General features: G+C 36.4%; 1 protein-coding gene across 1 annotated transcript; it reads left to right on the top strand.

Annotated features, from left to right (window-relative positions):
- The first annotated feature begins 13718 nt into the window (after nt 1-13718).
- LOC144371599 (circadian locomoter output cycles protein kaput-like) lies at nt 13719-20472 on the top strand. Its single transcript, XM_078033957.1, has 4 exons — nt 13719-13778; nt 14810-14964; nt 17181-17269; nt 19766-20472. The coding sequence occupies exons 1-4, from the start codon at nt 13747-13749 to the stop codon at nt 19907-19909; spliced, it is 420 nt and encodes a 139-aa protein (XP_077890083.1). The 5' UTR covers nt 13719-13746; the 3' UTR covers nt 19910-20472.
- Nucleotides 20473-23263: the final 2791 nt, after the last annotated feature.

The following is a 23263-nucleotide window of genomic DNA, read 5'->3' as shown; positions in this document are numbered from 1 at the left end:
GCAAGAAAGTGCCCATTGACTGAGCCAGGACACTTGACCACTGAGCCACATCCCCAGCCCTATTTTGTATTTTATTTAGACACAGGGTCTCACTGAATGCCCATTGACTGAGCCTGGAAAGAAAGGCCCCAAACAGAAAACTGAGTTGCTTAGGGCCTCACCATTGCCGAACTTGTGATTCTCCTGCCTCAGCCTCCCGAGCCACTGGGATTATAGGCATACACCACAATGCCTGGCTCAGAAAGCTCTGTTTGCTCATTTTTTTCTTCTATTTTTAAAAAATTGGTGCACATTAATTATACAGTGTAGTGGATTTCTTTATGGCATAGTTATAAATGTATATAACATAATTTGATGGATTTCATTCCTCAAACCATTTCCATCCCCTCTTTCCTCCCTCTTGTGCTTTCCTTCTCCCGTAATGGTCTCCCTCCTGTTAGCATGGTTTTGCACAGTATTACTGAACAGCTTAAGTAGATAGGACAGTTATAAGATGTGAAGAATAGACAGGAATAGGCAGTCTATGTAAACATCGGACTGCAGGAGATGTTCAGGGACAATGTCTTCGACATCATATCCTTATATCCTGAGTGGATCCAATGCCATGATTCACTGGGCTGACAGCAGCAACAAATACCCTAAAGTGGCTTTCGGACAGCTCTGGGTTGGGGAGGTGTAGTAGGAACTTGGAACCCAACGAGTGGAGTGGGGAGGGGTGGGGAGGTGATGAAAGACTGCACTTTAAGATTCTTACCTTCTGTAGATCCCAGAGTGCTGCTGCACTGCAGCCTGGATGCTGTATCAGGTCTTGTGCTACACTGGACTGTCACTCTTTACTATAGACTTTCTCAAATATTGAAATCCTGTGTCTCAGCAATCACTGTCAAGGGACTGGGCTCTCACCATGATAGAAACCAAACTCCCCTATATTTTTTTTTTAGTGAAGGCCATGGATGTGTTTACAGACAGTTTGTCAGCCTATTTATAATTTTTGACAAGTTTCAAGAACATGATCAATTGCAGAAAAGTTATTGGACATGAATGTGATTGCTACAGAACATCACAGTAATTTGTTGATGGGCAGGAGAACCACAATTGGGAGAAACATGGGGTGTGCATGCTTATTCCTAGTGGACTGCAAGGTCACAGATGAAAATTGGAGGGGTGGGAGAAGCGTGGCAGCAGAAAGCACATGTCAGTTGCAGAGGGCAGAAGTGTTGAAAGAGGGCTAATACTAAGCAATGAAAAGACCAGGCAGCATACTGAGTGAGTGCTTAGCACTACCACAGACTGACAGGGTGGTCTTGAGAAAGTTAACTAAAATCTTGGGATCCATTTCCTTATGTGTACAATGATGAAGATAATACCAGTGCTTGGGATACAGTAGGTGCTTAATAAATGCCAGCTAATATTATTGCTATTTGTATGATTTAGAAAAATCTCCTACCTTTCTACTACTATCAATTTAGATTCAGTAAATATAGTTGAGTCTAAGTACCCTCTCAATGGAGTTTTATTGTTTAAATATAGGGCTGGGGATGTGGCTCACGTGGTAGCGCCCTCGCCTGGCATGCAGGAGGCCCGGGTTCGATCCTCAGCACCACATACCAACAAAGATGTTGTGTCCGCCGATAACTAAAAAATAAATATTAAAAATTCTCTCTCTCTCTCTCTCTCTCTCTCTCAAAAAAAAAAAGAAATATAAAAATAACATGATAATGAGTAGTTTTATCTCCAATGGACTCTTACAGCAAAGGGCCTGGAGATAGGTTCCTAACAACTCACAGAATATCTAAAAGAGACAGGACAAAAATGTATTACTTCTCAGCTAGTTTGTCAAATGTTAATCTGAAGTATATTCTAAATTTCATGAATGAATAGAAGGTGGACCAGCACAGGACCACACAGAGGAGGAGATAGAGCAGAAGTTTTTGGAATTCCCCTCCCCTTCTGGCTCACAGTAGATCCTTGTCATTGGGCAGCAAAGACTAGACATCATAGCAGAGAATGAGGGAACCAGTCAGAGAAAAATAGCATCAGACAGGACATCCTGAAGAAAAGCAGATGTGAAGAGAAACCTGTACAGGTACTGTCCTCATGAATTTTCCGTTATCGGAACTCCTTGTCCTCATCTTAGAGGTTAGTGCTTTATATATGGAAAGATTTCCTTTTTTTATTTTTGGTATTGGGGATTGAGCCTAGAGGTGCTTTACCACTGAGCTACATCCCCAGTCTTTTGTATTTTATTTTATTTCTGGTACACAGTTTCACTAAGTTGTAGAAGCTGTCCTTGATTTTGTGGTCCTCCTGCCTCAATCTCCTGAATCAGGATTACAAGTGTGAAACCCTGGGCTTGACTCTAAATGGATAGATTTCTGTGTTTACTATCAAGGCATACTTTGGAAATAATGAAGAACACTAGTTGCACAGGCTGTTGAATTCTACTTAAAACCTTCAAAATCTTATCTATCACCTACATATCTATAGGGCTTGTTCTCTAGGTTTCATCATTGTATTGTGCATATGTGAACTGCAAACACTTCAGATCAGTTTTCCTTTTCCAGGGAGTAAAAGTTGTGGAGAGAGGACTTCTTTTTTTCATGGGAAATAAACCAGTGCTTTCCTTTGCCTATTGAGGGACCTGGGTATCCCTGGATAGTTGCACGCAGTGTGAAACAATACTTTATCCTTGAGATGTGAGAAAATTAGAATCTATCTTGTAATTGTTCCATAGACTATTATCCATCTTCTAACCCATTTAAATGGTTTTAGATATGATGTGGTTGGTAAGCTTCATACAACATGGTCTTAGGAAATCAAATAGGCTAGATTTCTCTGGAAGCATTTCTTTTCTAAAATTTTAGGACCTCCTTCCCAGGATTACATCTTTTTAAATTTTGGTATTCTAATGTTCATTTCCTCTTTTTTGGCATCTGAGTATATAAAATCATATACAGTCAATACAAACTTTGTGAGGAGAATGTTTGCACCAAATTTTCTATATTGTCTTTTGTATTTATTCACATTTTAATCAGATTGGACAAATATCCAGTGGTTTGTGTGTAAAAAGAATGTTTCTAGATGTTTTAGTTTATAGAAAGTGGAATGAGACTTTCCTACTTTGAGGAAGCTTAGAGTAGAATTTGGTGCAAACACTTTGATCTTACCACCTCTCCATCCTCCCCACAAAATTTACACTGACGGCATATGCTTTTATGCACTCAGATGCCAAAAAAGAGGAAATGAAAATTTAGAATACCAAATTAAAAAGATGTAATCCTGGGAGTCCTAGAATTTTAGAAAATAATGCTTCCAGAGAAATCCAGCCTGTTTGATTTCCAAAGAGCATTCTAGTGAAAGAATAAGATAAATTCACATAAAGGGCATTTGTTCCAGGGGTTTTCCAAGGAAAAGACTAAGGGTAAATTCAGGAAGACTTCTTGGAAGCATTGACATAGACATTGAAGGCAGTCCAGGACCTTTTTTTCTTTTACCTGACATGCCAGACTTTAGATTCAACTATTTGATCTACCACTTACTGGCTGGATGATTCCAAGCTATCTTTCTCTACCTCAGTTTCCTCATCTATAAAGTGAAGATGACTATATCAGGGTTGAGATAATGTACTTCTTGTAGATGTTGAGGGAATCAAATAAATCAGTCACCATGAGTCTGGGATAGTGAGAGGCTGAGGGGAAGGCGTTACAAGAAAGGACAGAAACAAGTCAATGGATTAGATCATGTTGGCCATTCGATTAAAGTGGGCAAGAGTGGAGACCATGGAGGAGAAGGTAGTTGTAGGAATTGAGCTGAAACCTGGGCTGGAAGGCTGACATCAGGATTGGCAGGATTAGGCAGCTGTGAGGCTCAGTGCAGAGGTAGCATGCTGGTCAGAGGAGGACAAAGAAGAAACTGAGAGTTCCAATAGGTGACTTGGACACCACTATTTGTAGGAATATAATGATGATGCACATATTTAAGGAACTTTGCCATTCAACTGGGATTTTCTCTGCTACTATTCCAGTAAATATGAAAACTTGACTTTCCATTCTATTCAGGGGATTTTTACAGAATAAATGTGTAAATTTAATTCTACAGAACTTCTGTTGCTTCAACTAAGGGAGGGGAGTGTTGAATTTCCTGGTAAACAAGAAAGAGAAAAGAACAAACATTGACTCAGCCTATTTCTGATCAGAATTCCTATATGGTCTTGGTGTTCTAGAAGAAAGGGGTGGGTGGGAAGAGATGTTCAGGCTGATTTGAATCCCAGTGCTGTCATATACTAGCTGGGGAACTTCAGACAAGCTACTTCAGCTCTTGAGTCTCAGTATCCTCATGTGGGAAATGGGAACAATGGCATCTATTTAACAGGACAGTTGGAGGACTAACTGATGGCTTGTGAAATGCACCGAACCTAGCTTGTATGTAGCAAGCTCAATAGTTGTTGGTTATTATGGCTGGGTTTCTGGGGCCCCTGTCAACTGAACCCATCTGAATGCTTCTCAAGGGTGAATGGGCGTTGCCTAGCAGTTTTGTTACTATGGTGATTCTGATGCTATGGGTATGGGCACATCTCAAAATTTCTCTCAGGTAAGGCCACTGCTGGTGGGTTGGGGACCACATTCTAAGTAGTAAGAGTCTAATTGTTATCCCTATTTAATTAATTAACTTATTTTCAGATGTTTTTAGTTGCCAATGGATTTTTAACTTTATTTTTTTATTCATATGTGATGCTGAGGATTAAACCCAGGGCCTCACACATGCTAGGCAAGTGCTGTACCACTGAGCTACAACCCCAGCCCTGTTATACCTATTTTAAACTTCAACTTCTTTCTAGTCATGTACTCCACTCCCAGGGTGATACTTATAAAATATCTGTATGAATTATTTTTTTATAGCCTATCAATTGAAGTGTAGTGTTTCGTAGTGTACCCCTGGGGCTCTAAGGTACATCAGGTTCACACGACTCAGTTGATTAATCAAACTTCTTTGTTTCTACCCTAACTTGCCTTTCTAGATGTTCTAGATTTCAGTCACACTGTGTTTCTTTTTTGGGCAGAACTCAGTTTATTTTTGTTCTTGTTTTTTGAAATTTCACTATGGTAGTAAAAACATTTATAACAAAAAGTTAACCCATTTTATATATACAGTTGTCATTAAGTAATTCACATTGCCCTACGACCATATCCTCTGTCCATCTCCAGAAACACTTTTATCCCTAAGTGAAATTCTGTACCCCTTAAGCATTAATTCCTTTTCCCCGTCTTTTCAGTCCCTGGTAAGCACTATTCTACTTTCTCTTATTACACTTTGTTTAAAAATATTCATTGAGGTCTTATTCTATACTTGGCGCTAGGCAAGACTTTTCACATCCTTTATAATTCCCAGTTTACAGATAAACAAACTGAGGCCCAGTGAGCTCAAGTAACATGCCAAAGTTCACATGCTAAGAAGTGGTCAGGACAGTTAAATCTCACACAAATGTTACATCTCAGTGCCCTGACTCAGGCTGTGTCTTCTGTCTACAATATCTTTTCCTTTCTGTCTCCCAGCTGAGGCCATTTGTATCCCAGTTACCCAGGAAGACATCTTCTGTGAAGTTTCTATTCCAGCATTGTTTACTCCCTTGCCAGGAATCAGTGGATTGATGTAGATAGTGTTCCCCAAATCTGCATTGGTAAGGTATAGTGGGGACAGAGATTGAATATATTGCTTATATTTCACAACTGGTGGAGAGAATTCGAATAAGACTGGGATTAAGAATTTAATGAGGGGCTGGGGTTGTAGCTCAGTGATAAAGCACTTTCCTGGCATGTGTAAGGCACTGGGCTCCATCCTCAACACTACATAACAATAAATAAATAAAATAAAGACATTGTGTCCATCTACAACTAAAAAAATATGTTTTTTAAAAAAGAATTTAATGAACTGCTAATCTGTTTCAGTAACCCACAGAAGGTTTTTCTGGATCATGTAAACACTTGAAATATTCAGCTAGAGTGTTCAAGGATGTAAGAAACCTTTTGATTCTTTAGTACCTCTTATTGTCTTAGGCTAAGAGGATATAAAAGTACAGAATCCCCGAAAGTGAGAAACCATTAGAGATGTACTTTTAGATTCAACTTTGTTTATCTGTCTGGATTTGCTGTGTGTGTGTGTGTGTGTGTGTGTGTACTCCCGTACATGTGTGCTGGTGTGTGCCTGTTTTTACAGGATTAGCTGGCAAAAGATATTCAGGAACTTTGTCTGCCTGTCAGCATTTTTCCAGGTAAGACTCAGTGTTCCTTCTTTCATTTATTCATTTACCCAGCATTTATTCAGCATGGGTTTTCTGCCAGGTACATTTTGGGGTACTGAGAACATAATTGACCAAATAGGCCTGTTCCTTCCCTCAGAAGGGATCAATGAATCTGCATCTGTGCTCAGAATGTCTCAATTTTGGTATAGAAAGAATAGGGATTTATCTGTACAGATGTGTGTATGTATGTGTGTATGTGTGTGTGTGTATGTGTGTGTGTGTGTGTGTGTGTGTGCACTCTTGCTCATTTTCTTTGTTGCTTGAGTCCCCCTTGATCCTGTTCAAGACAAGGGCTATGGCCTGTACAGCAAGATGTCACTGGAAAAATTAAGGGGAGAGAAAAGCAAAATTACTCACCTCAAGGGAATTAGGAAGACTTATCCTGTTGCTGGAACTGTTTTGGAGTCCTAACTTGCCACTTCTTCTCCCTGGAATATTCTGTGTGTACATGGCATGCCAGTCTAAATTAATTTCCATTCTTGATTTTATTCATTAGAAAGTTATGTTCCCTTAAGAGGAATGAGTAATAGATGAAATATAGTCTTATGAGTTGTAATTTTTGAAGAAAGTTTTGATTGAAAATAAATTGGAAATTTCCACAGACGTGGTTGATATATTTACACCATATGCATTTAACATCATCACTGTCTACTTGAAAATTCTAAATATTTCATTCTTTCTCACTGATTAAATACTTTTAATAAATCTTATATGAGTAGCAGAAGATGACTTGATTCAATTGATGAAATATGCCATCATTCATTTTCCTCTACATAACTTTAAAAAAAGTCCTGGAACTGTATTGAGATTTGAAAGACCATTTTCCTTCACTTGAGCAATTGTTTATAAAACTGTGTATGTGTCTTTCTATATGTAAAGAAAAAGTTGATCCTTGAGAATGTCCAGCAAATATTGTAACTACAAATATATGGTGTTATTATCTTCTGCAATGGTATTTTAAATACTTGGAGGTATTCACTTTAAAATAAACAAATATTGTAACCAGAGTAATATCCCAAGATGTATTCATCTCTGCATTCTGCTTTTCTTCAGACACTCTCTGGTTTTCTTTAACATTCCTTGTAAACATTTTCAGTGATGTTTACATGAGCTGCACACTTTCTGGCCATTACTGCACTTTGAGGCAGAGGACAGTTGTGGCTGCCACTCAAGTGGGATACAGGCCTCCCAGCAACTGCTTGGGACTCAGGCAGCCCCACAGACAGGGCAGCTTCTCTTGGCTTCTAGAGTGCTAACTAGTTCATGTCAACCTCTTCAGATGTACGAGAGTGCAGATAATGCTCTCTATTAAAAACTGAACTTTTTTTTTTAAAGAGAGAGTGAGAGAGCAGAGAGAGAGAGAGAGAGAGAGAGAGAGAGAGAGAGAGATTTTTTTTAATATTTATTTTTTAGTTCTCGGCGGACACAACATCTTTGTTGGTATGTGGTGCTGAGGATCGAACCTGGGCGGCACGCATGCCAGGCGAGCGCGCTACCGCTTGAGCCACATCCCCAGCCCAAAAAACTGAACTTTTTTATGATTGCAAATGGCACCACCAAAACCCATTTGTGCCATTTGCAACTTAATTTTCCTCAGTTATGTCCAGAACCTACTCTCCTTGCGTTACTCTTTTTCTGATTCTTTGAATACCCCTGCCCTTTGCTGCCTCAGGGTCTATTCCAGCCCCTTGACTGCTGTACTTTTATCTCAATGACTTCCCCTCATCCTGCCTCAACACTTCAGGTACATTTTCTGGCAATATCTTTCCTGCCTATTCTCATCCTTAGTGCCCAGAAAAATTCTAAGCTAAAATCAGGCTGAACATCCCTCTCCTTCATTCCTATATCTGGGAGGCTGAGTGCTGTTGAAGGAAATGTCATTTGTGTGCAGATCAGTAGCACTGCAGAATCATGCTCTTGTACCACATGCTGCTCATTACAAGAACACGCATTAGGTGCTACAATGCCCTGACTTATACCTAGAGCTGGGACACGTGAAACTCATCCTGCCAGCCCACTGCCTGCAGCATGCTCTCTGCATGGTTCTCATTCTTTTCACAGCAGCTGTCATCAGGATAACTCTGTATTACTAAATTTTTGTCATCACTTTCCATTTTGAGAAAAGTGTATCTTCCTTACATTCCATTAGATGTTTGTTATACTGCCATTACTAATTTTGATTAAAGCTACCATGTATTTAGTGGCTATTATGAGGCAATCACAGTGCTAGCCATCTGATATCCATTAAGGTAATTCTCATACAAAGCTTGTCACACAGGTATTAATATTTCACAGTGAGATAATCAAGACTCATATAAATTATCAAGACTCACATAGATAAAGGAATACATCAAAGTCACAAAATATCCATGAAGAGGTAGAGTTTGGATTTAAATCCAGGTCCAGTTGATTCCAAAGCTGAGATCCTTCACAATTCAATACTGGTGTCCATATTATTTTGAAAAGGTATTTATTTAGAATGCTACACATCATAATTATAGCAAATGTGGAAAATGTGAAAAATTTTGTTTACTTAGTTACCTCAACCAGACGTACCTCTCTAAGCATTTTGTTTTATTTCTAGTTCTGTTTATTACACAGTATTATATTTAATTTGCTGATCATGTTTACATGATTGAGTTTATATAACATGATGTTAAAACCTTTTTCAGCCAACATTATAACAAATATTTTTCATAGTATAGATTCTCCACAAATATGCTTTGTGGTGGCCTTGGAATTCATTACAAACACCATGAAAGGGGCTGGGGGTGGAGCTGAGTAGTTGAGCATTGCCTAGTATACATGGAGATGGCCCTAGCTTCAGTTCCCAGTAACAAAGAAAAAGTTACTGGAAAGTGTCAAAAATATTGAGCTGTTCCACAAAATAAGAAATGTAATCTTCAGAGGAAGGACAAAGGGAGTTTGGACTCTTAGTCCTGGGCAAATGTTAGTGTATTTCAAACTGAAGCATGCCACAAGCGTAGAAATGTCACATGGAAGTGCATTGAAATTCAACTTCATCATTCTTAGGCAGAACAGGCAAAGGTGGATGAGTACAAGTATTTACCTGAATTTGTAGGAAATCTGTTGGAAAGGTCGTCAGCCCTGAGATATGTAAGTAAATCCTTTGAATTGCAATGCTATGGTCTTTATTCTTATAATCTTTCCTACTTTTCTAGATTTGCACCCAGAGACTCCTGGTCTTGTAATTCTTTTGTTCCTCATCTGGTTTCCCCCTTTCCTCACCTGCAAGATGTAGTGACTGTTCTGCCCTAGAAAGCAGCTCAGGAATGGGAGAAGACTTAACTGCATAGCCCAGCCTGAGTGAACAAGTCCTTTGATTCAAATTCAGAATTATACCTTTAGTGTCATTTAGTCCTGAAATATTTGTACTTGGAGATCATGACATACATTATGTGTGGTACATAACTTATAAGCCGCAGATATGGTCTCTGTGATTTGTCAGGAATATGAGTAACAGAGGGCCATATGTGTCTCCAGAAAAGGTTGATACTGCCCGGGAACTTGGTAATTTATTTGGGTGCTGGAAGTTTTTCCATTGGCCTTCCTTTTTAAAACTGAGATTAAAGTTGAGAACTATTTTGACTGTGAACCTTATCCCAACTGAAGACTGATAAACTTACATCATCAGAACAGTTGCATTAGAAGATATTCAAGTAATTTTCTTACGCAGAGCCATTGCTTAATTAAATCCAGCTATTCAGTGTACTTTCATGTGATCTCTCTCCCTCCCTCTCTCTCTCTCTCTCTCTCTCTCTCTCTCTCTCTCTCTCTCTCTCTCTCTCTCTCTCTCACACACACACACACACACACACACACACACAGCTTCTTTTCCAAATAATTAAAAAGTAGCACATACCTGTAATCCTAGCAAGTCAGGAGGCAGGAGAATGACAATTTAGAGGCCAGCCTCAGCAACTTAGTGAGATCCTGTCTCAAAATAAAAAATATATAAAAGAGCTGGGGATCTCATGCAGTGGTATAAAGCTGGCTTAGCTTGTGCAAGGCCCTGGATTTGATCCATGGCACTCTAATAATACTAATACTAATAATTTTAAAAATCAAAATAAAAAGGGCTGGGTCTTTACCTCAGTGGTACAGACCTTTGGATTCAATCTGTAGCATTGTAAAAAAGAAATCTTGCAAACAAAAATGAGCTATATTAAACTTTCTCTCTCTCTCTCTCTCTCTCTCTCTCTCTCTCTCTCTCTCTCTCTCTCTCATAATTTACTTTATTGAAAAAAAGAAAAAAAGTCTCCAAGAGGTACTCATCCATGTACTTAGTCACCTCAGACCAAAGGAGGCATCACATGGTCTTTGTCTCTCTTTTTATGATAGAAATATCAAAATTATAATACCTCTTTTGTTATAAATCAAATTTCAATTTATGCATGTATCTTTTCTTGTGTTGTCTCTTCTGTTCTGCTATTCTCTCCATATGTATTATAACTAAATACTAGAGGTTTTTCATAATCTCTGAGGTTCAGAATAGGCATATTATTTTAAACTGTCATTCTTCAAAATTATCATGAATGTTTTTGCTCCACAGGAACTTTGAATTTAACTTGTACAGTTTCATGGAAAAGGAGAATGCCTCAAAATCAACTTACTGAGTTTTGGTCATAATTATGTAAGTTTGCAGATAAGTAGTACAGATAAATTTATGATATTAGGACTTCCTTCCACAGATATGGTATATCTATCCATTTATTTAGGCTTTCTTTCATATGCTTCAATATAGCCTTATTATTTTGTATAATGATTCTTTTAATTTTTGTTAAATTAACCAGTAAATCCTGTACAGTTTTTTTTTAATGTGAAGAAACTATAAATGCTATTTAAGAACATGAAAAAGGAAACTGGGTCTGGTGGCACACATCTGTAATTCCAGTGGATTGGGAAGCTTAGACAGGAGGATCACAAATTCAAGGCCAGCCTTAGCAACCTAGTGAGGCCCTGAGAAACTTAGGGAGACCCTGTCTCAAAATAAAAAAACAAAAAGGGCTGAGGATGTGGCTCATTGAGTGCCTCTGGATTTAATCCCTGCTTAAAAAAAAAAGAAGAGGAAGGTATTTGAATAATTGGAGAGATAAAAATTTTCCTTATGAAAACATATATTATACAGTTATATAATTTTAAGAAATTACAATCATATTATTAAAGTTTCTAGGTTTAAAATTAATTTTCATAATCAGTTGGAAATATTTTTCTAATTTTCTTTGGAGGTTCTTCTTTGAGTCACAGATAACTTAGAAATAATTTGTTTAATTTGCAAATATTAATTTTTATATTGACTGATGTAGTTGTTTATTCATTTATTATGGATTGTTTATTTAATTCTATAATGGTCAGAGAACATAATCTGTATGATTTTGATACTTTAAATTTTTTGAATTTTGTTTTATGACCCAGCATATGTTGAATCTTTTTTTTTTTCCTTGTGGTACTAGGGTTTGAACCATGGGCCTCACACATGCTATGCAAGTGCACTACCACTGAGCCACATCCTGGCCCTTTAACTTTACCTTACTGAACATTCCATATGGCAGGTAGTATGTGTTCTATAGTTGCCTGGATATACTCTTCTATTAACTCAAATGAAGTTAACTTGGCTGATGTAGTGTAAGTCTTCAGTCTCTTTAATAATTTTCTTCGTATTACTTCAATTGATTACTGAGAAGAGTATTGAACTCACCAAATCTTAATTATAGATCTGCTTATTTCCTCTTTCTGTTCTGCCAGTTTTTACTTCATTGTAAAGCTTTGTAGTTAGATGTAGTCTTGCTAAGTCTTCTTAATTGATTTTTTTCTCATTATGAAATGCCCTCCTTTCCTAGTATGTTCCTTATCCTGGAGTCTACTTTGTCTGATATAGCCATTCAAGCCTTTTATCATTAGGACTATGTAGTATATATGTGTCTGTGCTATTTTGAACCTATCTGTGTCTTCATAATGAACTTGTTTGGTCTTGATTTTCAAATTTAGTCTTGACAACCCCTAACTTTATAATTGTATGTTTGGTCTATTGACAGATAATATAATTATTAATATGGTTAGGATTAAACCTACCATCTTACTACATGTTTTCTGAATATCCAATGTGATATTTATTTTTGTTGTTTTCTTTTTCTTCTTTCTTTTGGATTAAGTGAGTATTTAATTAGTATTCTATTTTGTTTCTTCATTTTATTCATAATAGAATAGAAATAGAATAAATAGAAATATCAAAGTTATAATACCTCTGAATCTTTTATTTATTGCTCTACATACTTTGTAGTATACATCTTTAATTTATTACAGACTTCTATGAATTTGTGTTGTGTCACTTCATGTAAGAACCTTATAATAATAGATTATATTTTCTAACCTCCTATCTTTTTGAATATTATTTACATAGGTTTTGTTCCAGCATATTTTACAGTACAGGTGTTCTTTGACTTATGATGAGGTGATATCCCATCAGTCTTTCATAAGTTGAAATGATCTGAAGTAAAAACTGATATACACTTAAACTAGCAAACATCACAGTTAACTTAGCCTACCCTTAACATGATCAGCCTAGAGTATGGAAAAATCATCTAGTGCAAAGCCTATTTTTGATAAAGTTTTGAATGTCTCATGCAATTTATTGAATATGGTATTAAAAGTTAAATGGTTTCTACTGAATATGTACCATTTTTGCATCATCATTAAGTAAACCAAATGTTAAGTAGAACAATTATAAGTCAGAGACTGTCTGCATTTTTCTTTCTTGTCAACTAGGTTCTAAAGAAATTGTAAAAGAGAAAGAATATATTTACTTACATATATGTTAGTGCCAGTGCTTTTCATTCTCTGACATCAACATTAAATGTAGATTTTTGAGTCTTGTGTACATACTAGGTATGGGACTCTCACCCTGCATGTTTGTTTTTTCAAGTGTTCTTGAAGTAAGCAAAAGTTAAATGAATTTAAAGGTATGAAGTTAAACCTAAAATGATTTCACTTATTTTTTGTTGAACCCAGGTTGGGCTTAAACTCCGAGGTTCAAGCAATTCTCCTATATCTGCCTTTGAGTATCTGAGATTACAGACACCACCATGGCTGGTCAACAAATACTTGGCCTTTGAATCAAGTTGTGTAACTTCACAGAATACCTTTATAAGTTTTAAAAATGTGCTTATTTTAATGTTATTGTTGAAAATATTCATGAGAGAAATCACACAGTAAATCAAGACTTCATCAATACATGTCATATGAAGGGGTTAGTAGCACTTAATGAAATCCTATGTTTTAGGAGAAGTTGGCATTCCTTGAGGGCAAGGTGTTATGCAACTGAGGATTTTGATTAGTCTTTCTGCTATACTGTGATTCATCATAGGCTGGTTTCTTACTAAGTTGTTGTTCTATTTTGTTTGCAGAATCCTTCATTACTTCACTGAATAATGGAGGAAGACCAAAGGGGCAATCGGAGGAGGTATGAATTCATTACTGACTGATATTCATGTCAAAACTTTCTGCCCTGTCTTCCCATTTCACATCTAACAGAGTCTTACTTCACAGGGAAGCTTGACTTACTCAGGGAAATTTGGTCTCTCCCATGTGTTTTATATAACTGTGAGCCCCAACTCTATTGTAATACTTAGCACATTATCAATGTGCCTCACAGCTTCCCTGCCTAGGGTTGATGCTGAGTAAATAAATGGTTATTAAATAACTTATGGGTATATACTCCCTAATAAGTTTAGAATTCTGATTTCCAGGCTTCGATTGCCTAGAGCTTCATTTCATTTACATTTAAGAAAATGAATTAACTTACTTTTCCAAATTAAACACCTAAAAAAATTGAATTGCACTAATAAAAAAGTTTTCATCAAAAAATTTCGGTATGATCTGTGTTTTTTAAAAGAAAAATACCTCTAAATTAATACTTTATCATTCAACCTTCTCTCTAATAAGTAGCATTGACTTTGAGAGAGCCTCTTAAGTAATTACAGATGCTTGGAAAGAATTGTCCCTAATCAGAACTCCTCTTCTTAAGGCAGGTAAGAATATATGGCAGAACAAAAATCCACCATTAAATTCAAGTTAATCTGGATGAATCTATGTCTTTCTTACCCCATGTGCCAGGCACTACACCAGGATTTCCTCTCCACCCTCAAAAGCACCACAGTCTAAGGGTGATGAACTTTGATTTCACTTGTTTGTTTTTATTGCAATAGTGTATTGTTTGGAGATAGGGTCTTGCTCTTTTGCCCAAGCTGCCCTCAAACTAACAATACTCCTGCCTCAGCCTCCCTGGTAACTAGGATTACAGATGTGCACCACCACACCTAGCTGTTATAATTATTATTGGTCTACCAATAATCAAGGGACTGAATTTTTGTTCAAGTATTGATAGAAACATCTACCTTTCTCTTTTCTTATTCCCCTTTCCTATTGTTCCACCATCTGAATTCCTAGCTCCATCCCTGCCATTAGTAACCCTAATTGTTCTTTGTTAATTAGGGATGCTCCTGCTAAACCTGAAAAGGCAAAGAAGGAAGGGATTGGTAACCTGTTTAAGGAGCTGCGTGCAATGTTACAAAATCATGGCTACCCTGCGAAAGGAGATAAGTCCAGAGCATTGCAAAGCACATCTGCCATTTTGCAGAGGAAGGAAGGTTTGACTCTCATTTCCTCCACTCTGAGCAAATTCTTTTGGCTTCTACCTCTAAAAGAGATCTCAAATTCATTTACTTGTCACTGCTTGCAGAGCCTTGATGCTCCACTCTCATCCATGCAACTATCACCTGCTACTTTTTTCATTCTCTTTCATTAATTAACAAATACAAATTGCATATATTTGTAGTGAACAACATGATGTTTTGAAATGTGTATACATTGCAATGGCTGAATCAAGCTTGTCAAAACATGCATTACCTCACATACTTATTTTTTTATGGTAAGAATACTTAAAATTTATGATTTCAGCAATTCTCAACTATGTAATACATTGTTATTGACTGTAGTCACCATGATGCACAGTAGATCTCCTGAATTTCTTCCTCCTATCTAGCTGAAATTTTGTGTCCTTTCACCAACAGCTCCCCAATATGTCATCTGCTACTTTTCAAGGAATTTCCTAGCTAGACTCTGCTTCCACTCTTGCTCCACGCTTTGTTGATTCTGTTTTCCACAAACCACTGTAGTGATATATCAAAGCCTACCATTATCATTTTCCTGCTTAAAAGCACTTCACATTTCATCAGATTAAAATACCAACTCCTCACCATATACCTGTATGCAATAGCGTTTTCTCTTCTGCTTTAATTTCCTATTACACACCAAAGGTTAATTTCACTGAAGCCACTCTCACCTCTTTTGTTTTCTTTAAATAGGCAAAAGTATGTCCTGCTTCACTTTATACTCTCTGCTTCCCCTGCCAGAGATGATTTTCTTCCATGTCTTCCTGTGACTGCCTTCTAGTCATTCAGATCTTATCTCAGATGTTACCTTTTCAGTAAGGCTTTCCTGGATCACCCAGTCTCAGTTCTTGTACTTTCAAAGATTTGAAACCATCTGTTCTACTATGTGTCTCTCCTCTTTTTATCCTGCCCTACTATTTCTAAGATACAAAAGAACAGTAACTTCTTTGTTTGGCTCATACTGTGTCTTGAGCCTCTAAAAGTCTAACACATAGAAGGAGCTCTGTCAATACCTGTTAAATAAATGAAGTTCTATTTAACAACATTTATTGAGTCCCTACTGTGCTCTAAGTACTGTCCTATATCCTGGGTATACACCCTGAAGACAAAATAAGAACAAGTTCACAGTTAATAGTAAAGTATAAAAGCAATTTATAATTTATTGATAAAATACAGTGGTTTTCATTTCTTGACAATATGTAGACTGTCTTGCCTATCTGTTTTTATTTTATTGGAAGAAGAAAAGGAGATGGAAGTCACTACATGGAATCAACAGGCAATGGGGAAATGACTTAAGAAATTGACTATGGGGGAGCATCATGGTTCATTTTCTAAGTTGGAAGACCTGTTCCCAGAATTGACTTTCCAGGCTGGGACAGTGATCAGGAACACTGATCCTGAGGCAGTTTTGCAGTTAATGTGGTTTACTTTTTATATCATTTCTATTTCCCACCAGTTTACACACACTCTTATTATCCCTTCTTTAATGAGAGTTTTGGAGCTCTTTGGCTTATACATGGCTTCCCTCTTACACAAATCTACTCCCCAATATGCTCTTGGAGTCCCTTTGCTAGTGAAGTTAACAGAGCAGGTGTTTGGGGGAGATGCATATGGGCAGATGTGACAGCATATGCTCTCAGTGAGCCCAGGAGCAGAAACACTCTTGTTGCAAAAATCAGAAAACTCTGAAGGATGGGATAGGATGTTGGAGAGAGAATAGTGCTTTGGAGAGATACCAGATAAGGCTTGAAGATACCCCAGGTAAGGGCCCTTGCTTAAACCTTAACTAATGAAACTCAAGAGTGTAATTTCATGTTTTAGCCAGGAGTTGGGGGTCTTGATATGTCTAGGGTTCTTGACTTTATCTGATACATTATGGATATTGAGCTTTTGAACTCAAAAGAAGAAAAGAACCAAAAGTTGAAAAGTCATAAAGTTTTTGGATAGGTCATTATGTATGGGGTAGAAACTTACATGGATGATCTTTAAAGTCTTTTCCAAGTCCCAACATTTCCATGTTTATGATCATTTACAAACATTAGCTAGTCTGCATTACATCCTTCATTAACACTTAGCATTTTGTCATGAATCTTTTCTAAAAAGTTAATTATAACTTTGAAAAAAATCTAAAACTCATAGCTAATCATTTTAATATGACACTTTTGTGTGCTTTATTCTTTTTTTCTAAAAAGTAAAACTCAATCCTGGTGGCTCTCGAGATAAAACAAGTTGGGTTCCATTTTTTCATAACTATGAAGACTTTAACCAAATGATGCTACAGGTAAGGGGGCTTTTGTTATTTGTTTACTTCACATGTAGAGGACATAAAATATGATTGAAATGATGTTGTCAAAGTGTGTCTAGGAGACCATATGTAAGGAGCTTGATAAATATAGATTTCTAGGCTCTAACTTAAACTGTTTGAATCAGTATCTCTTACCTATCATGTCAGGAATCTGCATCACAGGCACCCCAGATGCTTCTTATGCCAACTGTTTTGATAACCACTGATTATGAGTTACAAAAAAATATGTGCAAGTTCTGGTTTGGATTCATGGGCAAAATTAGTAAATATTTTATATTTATCCAACACATATTATTGAACTCTAATGAATAAGAATTCAAGTCATTATTTTTCTCCTTAAGGACATGAAATTGTACCTCAAGAAAACTGGTTAGTTTCACTAAGTTCAAAGGCCACAAGCTGTCCCCTGAAGGACCATAGTTAGAAAAATAGGGATACACATTTTGCTTTGTCAATTACTGACTGTGTGTCTTGAGTGAGTTGCCATCTCTGAGTCTTGATTATTTTGTATTTAAACTGAGTCAAACCATCTCTGTTTCATGAAATTGTTGTGAGAATAAGGTAAAGACAATGTTGTAAAATTTCTAGTGCAGTGTTTGGCATATATTAGATGCTCAGAAGTTATGAACTCAGACCTTTTTCTTCTATTGTACTAGCTGCCATTTGGCATTATGATCATTAATCAAAATGAGGTCTGAGAAAGGCATTGTGTGGGTGAATCTTTTCAAACCTACTCCAGTGCTGGGAGCAAAATTTCACTGACTATGGATGAATGGAGTCAGTTTTTAATAAAGTTGCTGCATGATTTATGATGGGGTTACATTCTAGTAAACCCATCATAAGTTGAAAATATATTGTAAGTAAAAAATGCATTTACCACAACTAACCTTCCTAACATCATAGCTTAGCCTAGCCTACCTTAAATGACTCAGAGCACTTATTAGCCTACTGTTGGGCAAAAATCACCTAATACAAAGTATATTTTCTAATCAAGTTTTGAGCATCTCATGAAATTTATTAAATAGTGTATTGAAAGGTTTCTACTGAAAGCACATTTCTTTTGCACTATCATAATTTCACAAAGTCATAAGTTGACCCATCACTGATGTCTGTATGCAATAGCTTTTTCTCTCTGTGTCTTCATTTCCTATTACACACCAGAGGTTAATTTGATGTCAGTGTTCTAGAGGGGGTGGGATCACCTTTCTTTAAGTACTTTTATTGAAGAGATTTTGTTTTAGTGGTTATTATACAAACGCTTGATACAGAGAAACCTCAAAATGTGTTATATGAGAAATCCTGTAACTAATTTTATGAAATCAGATACATATTTGATTATACTTTAAAAGCTAGACAAGGCATGACTATTCCCTGCAGTGATGGTTATGTACACAAGTGCAGAATATATAGGACTTATTTGTGTGTGTAATGCTGAAGACTGAATCCAGCACCTTGCACATGCTAGCCAAGTGCTCTATCACTGAGCTTCACACCCCAGCCCTTTTGTAAATTTTACTTTGACACAAGGTCTTGCTGAGTTGCCCAGGCTGGCCTTGAAATTGCAATTCTCCAGCCTCAGCCTCCAAAGCAGTTGGGATTACAGAGTGCACCACAGGGCTTGGCTCCTCCTTTTCACTTTCCCCCTCCATTAGACTTTAGTTAGCTCCCTGGAAAAGCTTCTTATATTATAGTGAAGTTTCTCATATAAAAAATAGCTTAGCTTATTCTGGCTAATCATAACCAACTTCATCCATAGAGATGGAAACATCAGGGTCTCTGGGAAAAGGGGGAGTAGAGGGTTTTTTTCTTCACTTGCCAGTTTGAGGAGGGCTTTTTCTGGATGCAAGCAAGCAGAGCTTGCCTTTTGTTTCTTAGGCCCTATACAGGTGCTCCATAACTTAATGATGATTGAACTTAATGATTTTTCCACTTTGTGAGTACAAAATTGCTATGCATTCACTATAAATTTTACCTTGTTTTGTGCTGGAAATTGAACCCAGGTTCATGCTCATGCTACACATCTACCACTGAACTACACTCCCAGCTTCACTTTGGATTTTCATCTTTGCCTGGGCTAGTGATAATGGGCAAGATACTCTCTTGCACCCACCAGTGAGCAAAACTCCCAATCAGCCACACAATGGTGAAAGTAATCAGTTAGCAGGCCATAGTATACTGTGTTGTTAAGCTATGAGTTTTCAGTAGGTAAAGCATATTAAATGCATTAAATGCCTATTAAATGGTATTTTTAATTGACAATGGGACACAATCTTTTGGAAGACCAGGAGCATCTCTAATTCAGGTAAGTGACTTGGCTTTGAAAGTTTCCTTCCTGTTTGGCACCCTGCTCAGCAAATGTAAGAGCTTCCTGACATCTGTACAACAACCTACTTGGTGTTCTCAGGTAGAGTGGCTGGTTTCATCCTCACAACAACTAAATTAAATTCATAATGTTAATCCTTTTTGCTGTAGGAAAGAAGAGATCAAACCTGGGAGACCTTGCACCTTGCCCTAATCCAAGAGTCCTTGAGTAGTACAGCTGAGACACCATTTTTACTCCACCCATACTCCAGCCCATGGGAGACAAAGGTCAATCAGAACAAACCATCTCAGTAAATAAAGTGTGATGAAAGTTTCAAAAAGCCATCAGGAATATAGAGAATGATTAGAAGATCAAAGCATCTTACCAATATATGTGTAGATTGTTTTTTTGAAATCACATGTCCAGAAGGTCACTTCAGTTTCATAGCAATTTTGAACTTCAGGTTTTTTATGACAGATGAATAGGACAAATAGGAAATACCAAACATTTCATTTTAACAAGATTTTTTATTTTAAATTTATCTTACTTACAGGAATGCACACAACATATATTCATAGTTAAATAGTACAGGTGATGCTGATACCTTGAAACCCCTTTATCATAACCTCTTTCTTCTCCACCATTTCCTGAATTCTGTATCAATCATTCCCTGGCTTTTATTTGTATTTTTAAGACATGTATATGTATCTCTAAATGATATCTTCTTTTGGATGGTTTTGACTTTTGTTTAAATGGAGTTATATTTTTTGCATTTTTCTGTGATTTAATGTTTCTTTTGCAGTCACCAGATCAGTGACTTAGCTTTGGATGTTTCCTTCCTGTTTCCTGCACTGGGCTTTGGAATCAATTTTAGCTCATGTTCCTGAGAAGGTAGAAACTGAAGCAAAACTCCATGTAAAGATTTTAGTGGGCTATGTAATTCCAGCACAGTGAGTGTGAGGGGAAAAGAAAAGTTATACAAGGAAAGAAGGGAAGGAAATATCAGATGGATTATTAGCAAGCTGGATACAGCTTCACAAGAACACATAGCTGCTTGTTCAGTCCCAGGAGACTTCTTACATTTAAACTGCCCTGATGCCTTGCAGTAGTCTGTATTTACCAATATTTTTCTGTCTCCTGTCATTAATCAAAAGTTGCACACAAGTTGTTAAGTACTCTGTCCTTTGGGTTACCTGACCCTTTGAGGAACCAAGTGGGACACACAGATCCCATGTGCTGAGGCACATGAACTGACAGTTTTTGTGAATCCAGTCACAGAGTATGAATATTGAAGCCTGTATAGACAGGGACAGCAAAAAAAGAGCAAACATCCCTGTCTTGGTGGGATGAGATGGGATGTGTATCTTCAGGGAGTGCCCAAATTGAGTCCAGTCTATGTGTGGATTTTTCTATGGTAAGCAGTACTGGCTTGATGAACAAGGATGTTTTTAGGTGAGATTGGTCAGGGGGCAGAGTAGAATGGAAAGATGGTTTCCCTCTACATGATAGCAGCTGTTTTGATTTATATTCTTAGTAACAAAGGATGAAAGTTTTTTTTTTATATTTTAAGATTAATGTGCTAGATAGAACCCAGGGCCTCATGCATGCTAAATAAATTCTTTACCACTAAGGTACTCACATAGTTTCTGCATGAAAGTTTTTATTGCTCCATATCCTTTCTAATAATTTTTCTGGTTTAGTTTTTAATGTTTTGTCAATCTGGTGTGAACGAATGGTATCTTCTTGTTAAATTGGAATTTTCCTCATTATGAATGATAGTGGTATCTTTTCATCTGATTTGAAGCCATTTGTATTTTCTCTTCTTGAGATAATTGCTTTTAGACTTTGTTCAGGTTTTTATTGCATTAGTGCTATTTTTTTAAATTGTGGGCTTTTTAATGAAGTCTTTTTACATGGCTCTTTATACCTATTTATTTATTGAATATTTTATATTTTATTTTTATTAATTATTTTTTAATATAATGTTTATGGGGCACAGTGTGATAATTTGATACATGTATACAATGTGTAAATCATCACATCAGGAAAGTTATCATTTCCATTTCCTTAATCTTTTTAAAAATTTGATTGGGGTTGGGGATGTAGCTTAGTGGTAGATCACTTAACTACATGTATGAGGTGCTGGATTCAATCTCTAGAACAAAAGAAATTAATGTTTAAATCGATTGTATTTATTTATGGGCTATGTGTGATATTTCGATATTTGTAATGTGTAATTATCATATGTTACAGCTTTTTCAAATATATTCTGGAAATGGGTAATTTACTAGTTGTACATTACTAGTTTCTTCTAATATGGAGCTTGCCTTTTCACCTTGTTGATGGTGTCTTTTGACAGAAATTCTTAATTTTAAAGTAATTTATTAATTGAAAGGTCTTTATTAAGAAATACTTACCTACCACAAGGTAATAAATATATTCTCTTTTATTTTAAAGACTTGGATGTTCTATCTTTAACATAAAATATCTAAATTTGGTTTGAATTGCTTTTTGTGAGAAACACCATTACAAAGCTGACATATTGTCAGTTTTGGTTGCTATAACAAAACACTTGTGGCTGGGTATTTTATGAAGAAAAGAGGTTTATTTATCTCAAAGTTTTAGAGGCTGAAAGTCCAAAAGCAGGCAGCCCCATTAGTTGATTCTCTGGCAAGGGCCACCTTGGCTGCCTCACATGGTGGGTGACATCACAATGATGGAAGAACCAAGGAAAGGTTGAAGTCCTATGGTGAGACAGGAAACCTAAGAGATTCAGAAACCAGGATTGTTCTTTTAATAAAAGAACCCATTCTCCCAGAAACAAACTGGGGTCCTATAAGAATTACATTAATCCCATCCAATGGCAGTGCCCAAGATGATCCAAGGCCCCCTCACTTATAGGTTTCACCATCTCTCAGAACCACCAGACTGATTACAAAAGTTTCAGGTCATGAAACTTTTGGGATACTCTGAAATCATATCCAAATCATAACAGATGAGAATAGAGTATTTAAAAGGAATGATTCAGTCCTTTAATGTCCTGGAATTGTACATATTTTACACTTTTCGTGAGTCATCTTTGGTAATTTATATTTTTCTAAGAATTTGTCTATTCCATTGCTTTCAAATTTATTGGCATAAAATTGTTCCTAATATCTCTTGTTCTATCAGTCATGTCTGAAGCTTCTTTAATGATACCCACTTTTCATTCTTAATAGTGTTTGTGCTTTCACCACATGATTCATCTTGCAGCAGCTGTCAACTTTATTGTTCTTTTCAAAGAGTTGACTTTTGACTTTTTTGATTATGTCTCTTGTGTCTTTATTTTCTAAAGTTTTATTATTCTCTACTCTTAACTATATTTTTCTGCTGTTTTGAATTTATTCTTTTGTTCTCTACCTGACAATTTTTGATCTCATTGATTTGTAATTTTTTTCCTAATATATACATTTAAGGCTAACATTTTCTAAGTGTTGTTTTAGCCACATTCCACATCTTAATAAAGAGTTTTAAAAAGTATTACATTTTGGATATTTTATGATTTTTTTGAAATTGTTTATTCTTTATTCTATTTTCATTGTGGTTAAATATAAACAGAAATATACACACATATTATATAATATGATATATATAATATATATATATATAACATGAAATCTTACCATATT

The sequence above is a fragment of the Ictidomys tridecemlineatus genome, chromosome X (assembly GCF_052094955.1).
Source record: "Ictidomys tridecemlineatus isolate mIctTri1 chromosome X, mIctTri1.hap1, whole genome shotgun sequence".
NCBI lineage: Eukaryota > Metazoa > Chordata > Mammalia > Rodentia > Sciuridae > Ictidomys > Ictidomys tridecemlineatus.
The sequence above is the reverse complement of the archived record's forward strand: the minus strand, read 5'-3'. Positions and strand labels throughout refer to the sequence as shown.

Bases quoted from the DNA above. Each gene is read 5' to 3' on its own strand.
- LOC144371599 (XM_078033957.1), top strand. From the start codon at position 13,747: ATGGAGGAAGACCAAAGGGGCAATCGGAGGAG. The intron at 13,779-14,809 runs GTATGAATTCAT...TTTGTTAATTAG, and splicing joins CAAAGGGGCAATCGGAGGAG to GGATGCTCCTGCTAAACCTG. The intron at 14,965-17,180 runs GTTTGACTCTCA...TTTTCTAAAAAG, and splicing joins CATTTTGCAGAGGAAGGAAG to TAAAACTCAATCCTGGTGGC.